The 17,012-nt window shown below is 32.1% G+C and overlaps 1 protein-coding gene and 1 long non-coding RNA gene across 2 annotated transcripts; both read right to left on the reverse strand.

Annotated features, from left to right (window-relative positions):
- Positions 1–2,252: 2,252 nt before the first annotated feature.
- LOC134235876 (uncharacterized) lies at positions 2,253–5,681 on the reverse strand. The gene is made up of 5 exons (XM_062718037.1): positions 5,667–5,681; positions 5,304–5,408; positions 4,553–4,706; positions 3,892–3,969; positions 2,253–3,766 (listed from the first exon to the last, which is right to left on the reverse strand). Exons 1-5 carry the CDS (start codon positions 5,679–5,681, stop codon positions 2,475–2,477), a joined length of 1,644 nt encoding a protein of 547 aa, XP_062574021.1. The 3' UTR covers positions 2,253–2,474.
- Positions 5,682–8,246: 2,565 nt separating this feature from the next.
- LOC134235906 (uncharacterized) lies at positions 8,247–15,864 on the reverse strand. Its single transcript, XR_009985496.1, has 3 exons — positions 15,780–15,864; positions 8,860–8,955; positions 8,247–8,543 (listed from the first exon to the last, which is right to left on the reverse strand). It is a non-coding gene; the product is annotated as an uncharacterized LOC134235906 (long non-coding RNA).
- Between the last annotated feature and the right edge of the window lie 1,148 nt (positions 15,865–17,012).

The raw sequence follows: 17,012 nt of genomic DNA on the forward strand, positions 1-17,012 counted from the left end.
TGCCATTAACGTAGATCCATCAACGGGAAACACCACCGTACTCTCGTTTTAGCTATTTCTAGACTGTTTACCTAAAATGAATGTAAAATTTTGATTTTTACGATAATGACTTTGCGAGAAAAATCTTAATGTAGTTTTACTTACAGACATCACCTTATACCAAGTGTATAATGCCTGTAATACTTACACCTAGAGAAGTAAGTAGAGCTCTGGGGCAGCCGTTTCGAAGTTTATTTGCTAAATGAAACGTTAATTTTAAAACGTATTCATAATTGTACATTAATAACATTATAATGTTACTGAATAAAACTCTTGTTAGTGTCAAAAACTGTTTCCTTGTGAATGTCTTTAAATTGTATTACTATGGAAAATAAGAAATAATCCATTTTATTACTGGAGAGAGAGAGAGAGAGAGTGTTCTCAAAATAGTATGGAATCATAATTGTCAATAACCCTCTCTCGCTATATATTTACACCTGCCAGTACAATTAAAAGATTTTTTGAGATTCATTGCATTTGTAAAAGTAAAAGCAAAAGCACACTAGACAACAAAATTACCCCACCTCTAACAACAGCAACCATCCTAATTTGCAACACCTATGATTTGAATATTAAATTTGTTTTAAATACATGTATCTAATTAAGAAATCAATAGATTATGAGTTATGATCTTTCTTAAAGAAAAAGCACATGTTTAGTTTTTCCTTTGTTTTGTTTTCTTTTCATATATTTTCTTCGCCAAATACTCAGTTGAAAATTATACTCAACCTGGCTGACAAAAAAGAGTGTTATTACATTTTATGTTCTTGCGTTTTACGTTGATCTCGATGCAAAATATAATAAAATGTAAAATGTAAAAATCCTAGAAAGTGTGTTATTACATTTTGCGCTATTACATTCTGCGTTGATCTCGACGTAAAATATAATGACGCAAATTGCAACAATCACGGTTTGTTACATTTTGCGTTGTTATTAAACTTCGTGTTGTAAAAATGCACTTAGTCTTACTGATATTAAAAGAATACAACGAGGGTTGTTCAGTAAGTAGTGTCCTGAACTCTATGACATAAAACACAGATATCATATGTCATTAAACTTGACTTTCTCTCATTATTGAATCTTTAATGAATTAATAACAGTTTATGTGACCACTTTTCATCTCATATTTTCATTGTGAGAAGCTGGAAAACAAAGACTATTGGAGACACTGTATTGAAAATGAATGGTAAAGAACCAAGAAACTAAGAGTTAAAATTAAATGCTTCATTAAAGCTGCCGTAAAACTTGTTAAAAATCCCAAAGAAATATTCACTGAAATTTGTAAAACTTACAGCATCCAATGTCTGTTTTTGACATGATCAGGTGGATTTCAATGAACAATAATGTTAAAGTGGCATCAAAAATGGGTACCGTCCTTGGCGACAACGACTTACAACAACCTATGTTTTTTTCAAAATTCAACAAATTATCATTATGTGTGATTGACCTTAAGACATATAGCAAATTTGATAAGCATCAATTTGGAGATAGCTTTCACTATTTTAAATAAACATTTGACAGTAAAAAGAGCTTAGTACATTATGGTCACCTAAAGTTTTCGAAAATGAGTGAAAACGACAGCGTGTAAGAATATCTAAGCAATTATTTTAAAAAATCAGAAATTGTAGTTATCCACATTTGTCTGAAATTCAAACAGATAAAGAAACTTGAATTAGTTGCTTTAAAGCCCCAAAACAAATTTACAGTTAGATGCACTTGACAAAAAACAGCAAAGGTTTGAAAAGAGCAAAGAATTGCAAGAGGACAAAAAACAGTTTTATATGGCATATATTAGTGGTCTTGTTGTTCAAATTCATATTCGGGGAGGCAGTTCAATTTCTGGAGGAATCCAGAAAGCAAAATTTTTGCAAAAAGATTGAAAGGTTCAAAAGAGGACGGAACCTGAATCATGAATCTACTACATTAAATTTCTTCATGACAACGTCCAAACACACACTCCATGAAAAATAAACTTAAGGTGTTTTGGAGATAAACAGAAAGTTAATGTTTTGTCACACAAACAATAATTGCAAGATCTGTCACCCTTTGACTTGATTAATTTTTCAAACTGGAAAAAACACCTTTTAGAAAGAAGAAACAACTCCAGGAAATTATAGGATCTGCCCTATTTCAGTATACGAAGGGTCATACTAAAAACAAAATCTAAAAACAATCATAAATTGGATAAAAATATTATGGACATGGGTTTTAATTAAAAGAGAATATTTAAGTGAAATCATTGAGTCTAAATCATTGAAAAGCGTCTTTTGCTTCTTTCAGAGCACCAAGGACATTATTTATTGAACAGCCCTTGTATATACAGAAATACAGGTCTTGTTAGTTTACATGTCAAATACATACATGTTTCGATCATTATTCAACTGCAGAATTGGGAAAACATGTGATAAAAATGATACGAAAAATATGCACCAGTATTATTGATAGGAGTTGACGCAAGTATCGGGTAGCACTGCTTTTCCTACAAAACCATGTCCGTCGTTTTTTCTATGTCCATAAACGATTAATCCGAAAGCGGAGTTATCAGTAGATTTAACCTTCAACGTTCCTCCCGATATTTGTAAGACCAGCACGACAAAGCTGACGTCCTTTATTGTCACAGTGGCATAGAATTTCTTGTCATTAAAGTGTTGTATAATTGTTGTATCATTTAATACCACGTTGTTAAGTGATTTTTCCTCAACCATCAAAGCAATGTAATTTTCTGTGAAATTTCCAGGAACTGTCACAAAATATTTATCTGTATATTGCCGTATTCCAGGAATAGTTACCATATAGGGATCGCCCGTGATGTCAGATCCAGTAGCATAACTGGTGACCAAAACTGGCTTCTCGGAATCTATTACTACAACTTCTTCATCTGAGAATTTGATTTCGAAATATCCATTAGGTTTTAGTCGTTTTCCTGTTTCTGAACTTCCAATTTTATATGTGAGGTGATTTTCGAAAGGAGACACAATCTTCAGAATTGTTCCCTCCCTATTATAGTTAGGCGGGACTATATACATCTTATCTAGTCTATCAATAGGTGGCAGTTGCTCGTCAAGCTTGCTGCAAAATCCAGGGTTAGTTTGGTTTACAAAAGCTACTGCCTGGCAGAAACTCCCAGCAAACACTGCAACAGGGGACGAGGCATTGATTATGGTTCCTGAAAGATCACCCCCATACCAAATTTGATATGTTTGAAGCTCGTCTAAAACACGAATCATTTCGCTGCCACTACGGTATGTTATTCCTTTAATTATTTTTGGTGTATCTGGGTCAAAATGAAAGCGAATTTTAACTATAGTTCTGTTTGCTTGGGAGGCTATTGCAAAATGTGAACTTCCCGACAGTGTTTTGTTGAATGGCCCAGGTGTAGAAATGACATATGAATTCGATATCGACTTAATTGGTAAAATACTAGTGCTATCAGACGAGTGTATATAATTGTCAATGATGATAACGGTCACGTCCCTTGTTGTCTCAATCAGTAGGGCTTTTTGTTCAATTTCGAAATCATACAGTGCTATTGTATTTGTGACGTTTATCTCTTTGAAATTTCTCGATTGTGTCTGTACTTCTTTGAACAGCTGTGATGAATCAAGAAACTCCGAAATCAATTTATATTCAAAATCTTCCTCTGATAGAATATATATAGTCTCTGTTTGGTTTCTAGCCTCTGGGTGATTGTCAGTAAAACAAACCAAGAACTGACGTCCCTGAATTCCTAAAATTTGTACAATTTACATTTAACAATTAAATAAGTTTAACAGTTCTCAAATTTTTTTTCTAAAATTCAGTCTCTTAATTAAGGTAAAGATAAATCTTTGTCTACATAAAAGTCTAAGCTACCTGTTTTCCCTTCTGTGGAGTATTTCATGTTTGTAGTAGGCACATTCGGACATACTGCTTTCTGGTTTTCTGTTGAACCTTCAATATTATTAACATTATTAATTTCCCGAGTACATGTAACGTCATAATCTTATTTTTACGGAAACCCACTAGAGTACATCACAACTAATTGGATAAAAACTTAATAACAAAGTAATTTTTTTATTTTAAAAATGAAATATCAAATTCAAATTTATAAGATGAACAACGAAATTTAAAATGAAAAATAAAAAAATAAATCACATAAAAACAAAACAAGCATTGTGAGAATATTGCATAAGCAATATAAAAGTGTTTTCTTCTTTTAAATGTTAGATTTTGGACAAATTTTACTTCCTGTCAATACCAAAATGGGTCTGCTTAGATTATTGGAAAAACCGTTTTCAATCGTATCCAAAAACCACATAGACCATTTCAATCAGAAACTCAAGCATCTTTTTAATATCAACTACGGAGTACCAGTTCATCTCAAATTTTGATTTATGATATGATCCCCTTTTTTAATTCAACGTTTTTGAAATTAAAATGGTATTCATAGGTTTGTTTATATAGATACTTTTTTAAATAAAATATCCTTTTTTGATTTAGTTTAATATCATATTTACTTCTATACACTACGCACTTTTTAAATTTCCATTTCCGTCCTGTCCCATTGTAACTAGTGTAACGACTACAACCACTATGATGATAATAACTAATGCAACAACAACTCCAAGCACATGTTTCTTCTTCGTAAAAAATCCACTATTGTCAGTACTTTTGGGAAATGTTTCTGACTGTAAGAAAAAATATAAGTAAGAATAATATTGAAGGTTATTAAATGATTTTTTGTGTGACGTGGTCACAATTAATTAAGGAATGAATTTAATAGCTACCCATTTTATACGGTATAAACTAGGTTGGGGCAGTTTACGCTTTATTAAATTCATTGCTTATAATTTAATTTTCATTCATTTGATGTAAGAAAAAAGGATGATTGTTCTGACAAAATGAGTTCCATTTGTACAAAATTTGAATGTAACGTCAGGCGGATTGATACGTTTTTGACGTTTGTCATTGTGACGTAGGCAACCCATTTTATACGATATGAAGTAATTTTTTTATCCAATCAAATACGGCGTTACAACCAGAATTAAATTATTCATAAATAAACTTTGTCAGTTGCAATGTATATTTTATTGAAACAGAATAAATTTTGATTTATATTAATTGCAATATAGAAATAATATTTTTTGGGCAAAAAATATGATTTAAAGCAAGAATGTTTGACATTGAAGTTGGATGTCACAAAAGTTATAAATTTTTGTTACATTATTTTTTTTTCTTTTTCCAATTCCTCAAAATCCAATGAAAAACATTCGAAATATTCGTACCTCAACTGATTTTTCCCTTTCGTTAGGTGAGTAATTCTGATTTCTGTGTCTTGCTTCTCCAATTGTCAGGTAGCCATCATTATCAGTACCAATGTTGGTCTCTTTCTACATTGCAGGTAAAAACATATATTTTTGGATTATTTTTTTTTTCTTCTCTCATTTGACAAATTTTATAAAAGCGTGTGTATTTTTAAGAAATTGAAAACATGCATGTTTTAAATTGATTTGTTCCTTTGTAAATAGTAATTTGACTAGCATTTCTTAAGGAACACATTATTTTTCTCTGTTTACCCTTAAGAATGTTATTTTTCTATTTTTTAAGATACTAACTAACTAGATGTCTGAGATGTAGACGTGATGTACACTTTTTTCAGGCATGTCGTGATGTGTGCTTGGAACTGATTTATTTTAAAATACTCTGTATTATACCACCCTAGAAGCTACGAAACCCTATTAGAATCTATCAAAAATATTTTTGAATCCGATATAACGAATTGTTGAATTTTGTACTAACGGATCTTATTCGTTATAACAATTTATTTGAATTCATTTGTATGAATTAAATGTGCTAAACCAATTTATAAACTTCGTTATAACGAATTCAAAAAGTTGTCATAACAAATTAAAAGTAAAACAATACAAAATAGGAGCTGAGCAAACACAGTCCTCCAAAACATCAGTGGTGGGATCAGGTGCCATGGAGGAGTGAGCATCCCCTGCTGACCGGTCACAGCCACCGTGTGCTTCTTGTAATAATCGAGAAATAACGGGAAAATGTGTCGTCAAATCAGTGAATAAATAATAGATTAACAATTCCTGTGAAAAACGAAATTCATCATTTGACGAAAATGTTACAAATTTGACAAAAACATATCAGATTCCTTATAACATTTTCAATATTTTGTTTGAAAGGCTACCGTGCAAAAGCCTAAAAGAGTCATATTATGAAAAAACTTTAAAAAGATACAAATCATAGAAACGACTATTTATCTCCTTAAAACAAATTGCTAATTTATAATTACGACTTTCATAAATCGTTATCACATTTTTTGTCTCATTATTTCGACTTGTTAAAGTCTTAAAACGACTTTTTTTCTCGTAATTACGACTTTCATTAGAAGTAATAACGATTTTTTTTTACGTATTTACGACTTTTTATCTCGTTATTTGGACTTTCTTATTTGTAAATTTGGCTTCTCATTTCGTAAATGAGATCTTTTATCTCGTTTATTTGCTGCTTTAACTCTTTACAACTTACTGAACTGTTATGCAACACACACTTTTTGTTCATATCATAGAAATAGAAATTTACCATTTCCCCGTAAGAACCTTATAGTGTGACACACGTTTTTCTAATATTTAGCGTAAATATCATGACGTTATCTTTTAATACAAAAATAACTTTTCTTATTTTATGAGATGTTTGCAAGTGTAGAATAGAAGAATATTGGCATTAAATTAAAGATTAAATGAACTTTTTATAGTGCGTGAAAATGCGTGATTGCGGGGAAACGGTATATGCGTGATTGTGCGTTAGAAATAGGAAATGGTATATGCGTTAAAATGCCACTCTCTACCATCGGCTCATACATTCACCTCTGTCGTTGGCTCGTGTATATCACAGTGTTGAACACAAGAAAAGAGTGCGTTTGTTTAAATTCATGATAATTTGATTTATATGTTTATGTCTGACTTTTCAGATAGATATTTACTAAATTGTTCAAGAACTATTAATTCAATTTGAAATTAACCTGCAAATATTACTTTTTATACGTTATGTCAAAAATCTTGACGTGAGCCCATTGCAGAGGTGTCTGAGAGATGAACGAACGACAACTCTGCATAGGAGATTGTTAAAATGCGTGACTGTGGGGAAGGGGGTTAATCTTCCTCTGTCATTTCCTCTGTTGTTATTTCGACTCTTTATATCGTTTTTACAACCCTTTTTCCATAATTAAGACTCATGTCGTACTTACGACATTCTTTCTCTTTATCTTGAATTTTTATCTCGTTATAACGACTTTTTAAAATCAGTATAAAGTTACGAGGGTTGTCCCAAAAATTCGTAGACAGGGAAAACAGTTTAGTTTCTCTTTGCTATATTAAATTTCTTTCCTTGTCATAGGAAAAAGTAACATTGTAGGATCATGCATTTCAAGTTTCATGAAGATATAACATTTAATAAGAAAATTATGAAAAAATTAAGAAGGCATGTAGGCGTATATCGGCGCATGAAAGCAAACGTAAATCACATCTCTTATAACGCCATGGTCTCTTTTTCTGCTTAACATGCGTCTGTTAACATTCAATTTTTTTTAAAAAAGTGAATAACCATTCTTGACTACGAGACTTTAAAAAAATGCATTACTGTCCGTTTTTTTCTTTCTTTTCTTTTTTTAAAGCAGATTCGAATTTCAGTCAAAATATTTAGTCGAAAGATCACCTAACATTTTAGGCAGCAGAGAATACACATTGTTTGACGTCGTCTGTGGCCCAGATTGTTCCCCATTGTCTGCATTCAACAAACAGTACTCTATTTCTTACATGATGTAACTATTTGCGGTATAGAGGAAAAACTCTCATTGAATTTCATGCCATTTAAAAATAACTTCTCTATTAGAATTTATTATGTAATGTCACTTCTGTACTCCTGTTTCCCGTCCCTGATGTATACATATAAACAATTTATTAAATCCCCGTGCGCCGGTTACGCGTTTGGCGACGTCATTTTCATCAAACTCAATTCCAACAACACATTGTAAATCATCATGTAAACCTGTTTCATCACCTTGTTTTTCAATAATTCATATCGTTTTAGAAATTACTCATACGTAGAGCATGCTCTTGTGTATCGAAACAACAGAGATATATATAAACTCCGTATGCAGGTGATTAAGGTATGTTGCTGCATAAGTAAGAGAAGTTGACGATAGAAAAGTTAAAGTCATCATGCTTATCACAGAACTGTTTTTTGATTACCATTAATGCTTTTTCCAGTTAAATATTCAAATATGAAACAGATGTGTCAGACCACTGTATGTGGTATCTTTTATCTGAAGATCACCAGGATACATTTAGACATACTCAAGTAATTGCAAGTAGCGTAGTTGCTAAAGGAAGAGGGGGTTAATAAACAATATTTATACTTAATTTATTGTATCTCTTGATTACCACAAAATCAGATCCATTTTCCAATCTGCTCTCACGTGTACTCTCATAGATATGCTCTGATGGTTCTTTCTAAAATAGTTATAATTACAATTTAAAAACATATAGCACCTGCATATTTCAACATATAGAAAAGCAATGATAAATTCAAAGCACTTTCAGAATTAAACTGTCAATAGAACTTAAAAAAAGAAGAACATTCACTATTTATTTTGATACAACGAATGATTATCATTAATAAAAAACAATTTGTGCAAAATAAAGTCATTGACAAGATGTATATGTTTGATTTCGTAGCTGTAGAATTGTTAAGAAAGAGGGTTTTATAGGGACATAGTACAAAAACATATTAAAACTAATATGTTTTATCACAAAATCTCTTAATTACCTCATGAACATAATCAGATCCATATCTTATGCTTCTGCTTTGTCTGCTTTGTTCGTTCATACCGCTCACATAGGATTTGATGCTTTATCTTTTTATCTAAACATTGTGATTTGTACATTTATTACCTTCTTAGTAATAAATACAGGATGTTTGTATACACGATATGCCTGACGTCACAATAGCCATATCAGCCCTGCAGGGCTGATATGGATTTTCGGGGCTGATACAAATCACACCCCTAGAAAATTAAACCTCAAAAAACAGTACTTCATACACATATTTTGGGGGTTATATATTCTCTTAATTTTTTAAAATATTTTGATGTAAGGATAATTTAATTGACAAATAATAGATTATTTTCAAATTACGGATCGGAAACATTTGAAATAGAAGTACATGTAGAACAAACCCAAACCGTATGAGACAATTGACCGTACATGTAAAAAGTCCGCTTATTATTCTCAACTTAATGTGAACTGTATTTAATTATTAAGTATGTAATAAACATAATAAAACATACCCTTTTCCATATCCTGTATCAGCCCGAGACACCAATATCAGCCAGAGGACTGAAGGCCTGAAGGCATATATTGGTCGAGGGCTGATATAGTATGTATTATTCTCTATGTAAAGCAACACCTTGTCCAATATCTGTAATTGTCAGTGCTCTCTAGCTGACTGTCACTATTTAGATCCCTCCCTGCTCAATAGCCCTGAGAGCCGAATATGTCTAAATTTTTACCCCTCCACCGACAATTGGTGGGGTCTCTATATTCATGATAAAATTATCGAATGGAACGTTAAGCAACACGTAATCAATGAATCAATACATTCCAAAGAGTACAGGAATGTACATATCTATATTTCTGAGCACAGAAATATAAAATAAATTTATGTATGACAAATAAGTCACTTGCAAGTAAAATTAATCAATATTTTTTTTCAATTATGAAAGATATATAACCGAATAAAGGAAATTAAAAAAAATACGTAAATTCTGAAAAAAAACAGTCTATGTCACCAATATGTGTAACTTTTTACATATGTGTTTTGAAGTCAGATATTTTGTCTACAAAAGTCCGCATTATGTTTGAATGGTCTTCGTATCTGTAACTTATCTATATGGAGGTTAATTTCCAATTTCTACATTTCAGAACATACCCTCATTCAAACTTTAATGAATTATTACCTGTACTTTAGCACGTACCTATCTGAAAGAGGCTTCAATTTTCTTTTGGAACGTGATGCTTATTCAGATAGAATGTTATTTTCGTTTCGTTTTGTTTCGGCAGGGGATGCTCACTTTTCCATGGCACCTGATCCCACCTCTGATGTTTTGGAGGAATGTGTTTGCTCTGCTCCTATTTTGTATTGCTCTATGGACTTTTGATCTTGAATACTGTTCGTTATCTCCATATGTTTCATTAAGTCAAGGTCTATTTTGTATGCTTTTGCAAAGCAGTGGACGTAATGAGACTTCTCTTAATTTAATCATTCATCAATTATGTCACATTATTTCTTATTTAGAAAAAGACATTTAAAATTGTAAACAATGCATCTGTGCCCAGGCCCTTTTGAACTAATTTTACATGTATAAGGATTAAAAGAAAATGTAAAGAAACGTAATACAAGTTTTACTCGCACAGAAAGACAAATATGAAAAACAATATACAATATTATATGCTGAAATGTACTTTCAAGTTAATGTCAATTAATGTTATACCTTTTTGAAACTTAAGTGTTGTAGATCTAGATTTCCAGACATTCTGGGAATGTTTGAAGACAATCTACAATTACGAAATATTTTGATTAAATTCAGCAATTTGTAAAAATTTAATTAAAACCAGTTTGCAAAATATAAAATTCATATATTTATAATCGATATAAACATATAAAAAGGGTATAATATTAAATATATTTAAAAATATTTTTAATGATAATAATATCTTATAAAATAGAAAGAAAGAAGTACATGAAATTGCAGTCAAACAGCCAATTATATGAAAAATGTCTCCTTAAAAAAGAGAAATACTGAGTATATAATTCGGTCGTTAAACAAAGTTGAGATTATTTGTTTGATTATTTTATCGATAGATGTTCAAAAATTCCATAAATCAAATTATCTACATGTAAGGTCAAACATAAAATTTCAAATGTGTTCTTGGTAAACCAGACACTCGACTGTCTCCGTAGATCTGCGATAAGATTTCTGTGCATTTCATTAAAAAAAATCAAACAAATTATAATTTTATCTTCACTAGAAATTATGTGTCTTTGTCTGTAGATTACATGATCACTACGTACTGGCCCCTGCTAATAAAGCAGATAACAACATTGTCTTCGTTTGTAAGGCTCATTATATATCAACCAAGCCTCTCTTTCTTTCATCCTCACTAAGATATTGACAGTAGTGAGGGTAAAACTTCAAGAGTACTCTGTAACAATATATTCAAGAAGTGATGCGAATCAATTGTGGATACACAAAAATTCCAAAGAACTTTTGGACAATTTGAAATCAAGTACGACTTTTCAACTTTATACACAACCATTCCCCATGATGAAATAAAGTCCAGTCCTTTGATATCAATGACAGTTGCTTTTTCAATAAAAATGAAACTCGTAAATTTTCTTACATGGTCATTGCTTATTTGCAAAATTATTTTGTTAAAACACATTCTGATTGCACACACGTACAAGTACATGTACTCTGAAATTGACATCAACAAGATGCTTGAGTTTCTGATTGACAATGTCTTTGTTGTTTTTGGAAACCAGGTCTTCCAATAATCTATTGGAATTTTCATTGGAACCCATTGCGCTCCGTTATTAGCAGACCTATATTTGTATTCATATGAAGCAGAATATATGCAAAAATACAAAGAAAACACTTGCCGAGGCCTTTAATTCGACATTTAGATAAATCGACGACGTATTGTCGAATTAACAATGGTAATTTCCATTCCTATGTCGATATAATATATCCTGGTGAGCTTGATGTAAAAGACACCATAGACTCTGACACATGTCTTTCATACTTGGATATTTCACTTGAAAAAGACGTTAATAGTAATCTAACAACCAATCTCTATCATTAACGTGATGACTTAAATCTTACTGTTCTATCGTCAACTTCCCTTACTTATGTGATTCGATACACAGAAGCATGCTCTGCGTATGAACAATTTTTTTAAACGAGGTAAATTATTGACAAGCAAGTTGATGAAACAAGAATATCAGCAGTCTCGTTTAAAGTCATCATTTCGTAAGTTCAATGGTCGATACAATGACCTTGTCAGCAAATACAATTTATCATTGAGTCAATGCTGACTAACTTTTTTCATACTAATTGTTAGTCCGTTAATTATACACTGAATTGAAGACGGATTTTTCCGTTATTTCCCGAACATGACAAGGAGCACAAGGCGGGTGTGACCGGCGGTCGGCAGGGGATGCTCACTCCTTCATGGCACCTGATTCTACTTCCATGGCACCTGATGTTTTGGAGGTCCGTGTTTGCTTTACTTAGATTTTGAATTGTTTAATGGACTTTTATATTGAATACTGTTCGTTATCTCCACATCCTTCATATGTTTGGGTTTTTCTGTTATCTGGTTGCTTGATTGATTGATTGTATGTTGTTTAACGTCCCTCTCGAGAATTTTTCACTCATATAGTGACACCAACTTTTGCCGACGGAGAGCTTCAAATTTTGTCCTACACTCGGCACTTAGGACACTGAAACATATTTCTAGAAACAATGCACTTTTTGAATAAAAAAAAAATACGGCTTGTTTAAATCTCTTAAACGCCAAACTGAAATTGAATGACTGCAAATACTTCATAAGTGTTGAGTTCCACCTTACGTGACAAAATTGATTGCTACTAAAAGAGCGCAGTCAAGTCATTTTTACGGCTTGTGGTATATATTCTGACACATAATACTTTGAAACATAGAAATAAATAGAAGTCATGCAATTGAATCTTATATTAAGGCAAACAAAATAATAAAATATTTGTATTTTCATGGGTTCTCTATTTATTTTTTTTATTCTTACTATTATTTAGGCATTTAACCTTAAAAATGATTGTAATTATAAAATACATACATACACTACTACATTGCACTAAAAGAATAAGTGTTACACACAAAATTAAAATAATTATTTTGGCAATGCGTGTGCATGTAGTGAAATGTGCCCGTGTAACCTAATTTGAGTCTGAAAAATGTGTTCTTTGTTCCGCATGCATATTTTCTGTTTATTATGTTTTTAGTCCCTTCAATAACTTTTAACTTAAGGACCTCACTATAGTGGCCGAATGAGGGTTGCGAACTGAAACTTATGACCCCTGAGCAACGAAGGATCTTTTTTTTCTCATTTTCATGCCAACTGGTTGTCTATTGCGATAATTAACTGGCCCCCAGCTGGTACTGCAGCAGGATTCGAGTATAAACTCCGTAGAGAAACTAGAACAAGTTTTAGAATTATTTTATACGGGCAAGTCGTCATAGAGGCAAAACCTCTAGCATTCTCGAATACGTAGCCTGACGTACATGTATGCCCATGGCATCCGGTTTAACCTCTATTATATGTTTTCTGCGTGAAACGCCCTAACCACTGCGCCATGTGGAAAGTTTACTCGTCTATGGCACCTGATCCCCCCTCTGATGTTTCAGAGGTTCGTGTTTGCTCTGCTCCTATTTTGTATTGTTTTATGGACTTTGATATTGAATACTGATCGTTATCTCCATATCCTTCCTTAGATTCAAATAGATAATGAATATTATACCAACTCTGAAAATATTTGTCAACAATAATTTTTTCATTCATTTATTTTGAAAGTATCGTAAAATAGCAGGAATTAGATTAATCGTTTACGCCAAAGGCCTTTGGATCCCTTAGAAAAAAAATTGAGGTGTTAATTTTTTTTTTCTACCCACATTTTTTTAAGTGAGGCCTATGGTTTACGCTATATAACTATTATATTCGCATGCACTAAAAACATATTTTCTCCTGTCAAGGCCTTTTCTTATTTCTTTTTGCGTCTTTTTAAAAATGTTAGCTTGTTGCACAGAGCAGTTTATTTTAATGCACGAAAGGATTTAGAGCATTATATTACAGAAGTATATTAACTAGATAGCAAGACCAGTGCGTGTCTTCGCATAATAAAAGTTTGTGTACAGAATACTTTGTTTAGATGGAAAATAATACATGAGTTTAAAATGGCTTTTGAAACCTTAGTTGCAATATTCGTATAACGCTTAAGGTGTCATTATCCGCCCTGTAAACCCTTTTGTTTGTTTAATGTTAATATTCTTAATAATTTCTTTTTTTTATCTTGTTTTGATATCCAAGAAAGTTTGCAACAATCCATTATTTTGATCTATTGGTTTGAAGAGAGAGAGGGAGATATTCGGATCTACTAAATACTAGATACAATGTAACGGATGGAAATTTATATAAAGGGCTAAAAAGACCAACGACACAAACAATAATTTCTGTTTTAAAATTTTGGACGTTGTGCCCCTTCCTCAGGACAAAAAATAGTTAAGAGGAATAAAATATATGGAGATAACGAACAGTTAATAAATAGTTGTAAAAAAGGAACTCCAGAGCGCTATGAATGCCTAATGTCATAATGGACGAACGGTGATTATTGACTCTCCTTTGAAGTTCTCTAGTTCTATAGTTTCCCTAACATACTGTTTGGAGCAAACTTTGGGAGTAATGAGATACACGCAGTTGTCTGTTTGACAAGGCCAATTCTCCAGTATATTTTGTACTTTCCACTTTTCTTAGTTAAAGTCTGTAATATGGCATTAGTAGCTAGATCATTTATAAAGCGTAGCAGAGTCGTCTGAAGTTTGGCATCAATTTATACATGTGCGTTTGTTTCATTACCTTACTGGTATAGGATAGCAGGCTTTCTATTGTAATTATTAATACAAAATTAAATTTTATATACAAATTGCATTGCATTTAATTACTATAACCGGCATAGGGTCCCATATTTTTTCTTAAAATTGCTATGAAACATGCTAGTAACTAGCTTTGGTAAGCTATTTTTTGACAATAGAAATGCAAACATTGCAGACATGTTCAAAAGGAGAACATGAAAGATACATGGGTGTGGCAAACACATCAATGCTAATGTCACACCCTCCCGTTAGATGCTTGTGCTTTGTGTGTTGTAAAGCCACTAGGACTATTGGTAAATGAAGATAAAGCCGCTTTACGATTTGCAGATTTTTCTTTCTCGTCGGGTCGGATAGTATCAGGGACAAACACGTCCCGATTCCAACTCCCCGAATGTTAACAAAAATTTGTATTTATAGACAAGATTGATAATTTATAATTTTGAGTAACATATGACACGAGTTAATTTGATTTAGAAGTAGAGTTAAAGATTATGATTTTAAATAAACAATAATTAAATCACACAAAGCACACAAAGCACAGTCCATCTGGTCATATCACTCATGGGTAATTAAGATAATTAAATATTTCAAAATAGATAAAACTGAAAGATTGAAGCAAATATGACAACTCATTATTAAATGATTAAAAACAGTTGTGAGCATTTTGAATTGAAAATGTCCAAAGTAATTGTCAAAATGTCCGATGGTACATTGTCATCTGTGACACTAACAATCCAAACCTTTTTTATATTTCTTTCAAATCGTTCTCTGTTAAAGCTTCATATATCTATTTGCACATCAATCTAGTAAATAAAGATTATCTAACATAGCAAACTTTTCAAATATGTGAATACATACCTACAATTAGTCTATACCCTATAGCTAGTCGATATTCATTTTCCTCCAAACACCCGGATGCATAACGTTAATTTTTTTAAATGGATTTCTCAGAAACGGCCTCAAAAAGATACATTACAATGAGTCAAATTTAAAGATAAATTACCTGTCGATTAATTATATTTGTAGTACAAGGGGTAAATCAAATCAATGTCGTACGTCGCATCTTCCATTCTCAGTGACTGCATGGTATTGGACAGCGCCGTGAGAATTCAATCGACATCGAAAGCAATTCTTTCGACTTGATGGCCGAGCGGTCTTGCACTCTGTTTCTGTACTGGTAGGATTACCGAAAAGCTCTTCTGTAGGTCAGAGGATATCGGAACAAGCATGATACATAAGAGTTGGAAAAAAGGTATCAAAAAGGAATAGATACTCAGGTATTTAGAGATAAAAGCCTTAGCTGGAGATAGAAGGGTTTTACTGTAGGGTAACCATGGTGTACATGATGTATAAAACATGAAAACCCAACTACAACGGAATCTCCTTTCTTGAACAGAGGCTTGACTCTTGGCATTTTAAAATCTTCTGGTACAGTACCGGTGGTAAAAGATTGTTTACAATGGACATTATAGGTCCATTGATACATATCTCAGTTGATTCGATACACAAGAGCATGCTCTACGTATGAACAATCTCTAAAACAAGGTAAATTATTGACAAGCAAGTTGATGAAACAAGAATATCAGAAGCCTCGTTTAAAGTCATCATCTCTGATGTTTCGGAGGTCCGTGTTTGCTCTGCTCCTATTTTGTATTGTTTTACGGACTTTGAGATTAAATATTGTACGTTATCTCAATATCCTTCTTGTTCGTTTTACTCATTTTATCATGACTAATATTGATATGAAAATATTATCTTTTTTGACAAAAGTTTGTTTGAATCATCTGTCCTTAATGTTTGAATTATTTGCTGACAAAATAATTGTATAGACAAAGGACTTATGAAATGATAATTTTAAACGAGGATGCTTACATTCTTGTTTCATCAACTTTTCTATCAGTAACTTTATTCGTTTTAAAAATCGTTCGTACGTAGAGCATGCTTTGCGTATCAAATCTAGGGAGAGATATAAACTCCGTATGCAGGTGTTGACGGTTTATTGCTGCATAGGTAAAGGAAGTAAACGAATCACTACCTTTATCTTTATTATTTGATTACAATTAACGTCTTTTCAAGTAAAACATCCAAATATGAAACAGATGTGTCACACTTTAGATATCTTTTATTTTAAGTTTACCCGGATATGCCGAATCGGCATAAGAATAGATATTAACATTGTTAACTAGAAATACGTCTTCGATATATCCAAGCGTCGAGTTGAAGGCCACAGCAAGTG

This window comes from Saccostrea cucullata, unplaced genomic scaffold (assembly GCF_032062105.1).
Source record: "Saccostrea cucullata isolate Sc308-1 unplaced genomic scaffold, CSIRO_AGI_Scuc_v1 ctg337, whole genome shotgun sequence".
Classification (NCBI taxonomy): domain Eukaryota; kingdom Metazoa; phylum Mollusca; class Bivalvia; order Ostreida; family Ostreidae; genus Saccostrea; species Saccostrea cuccullata.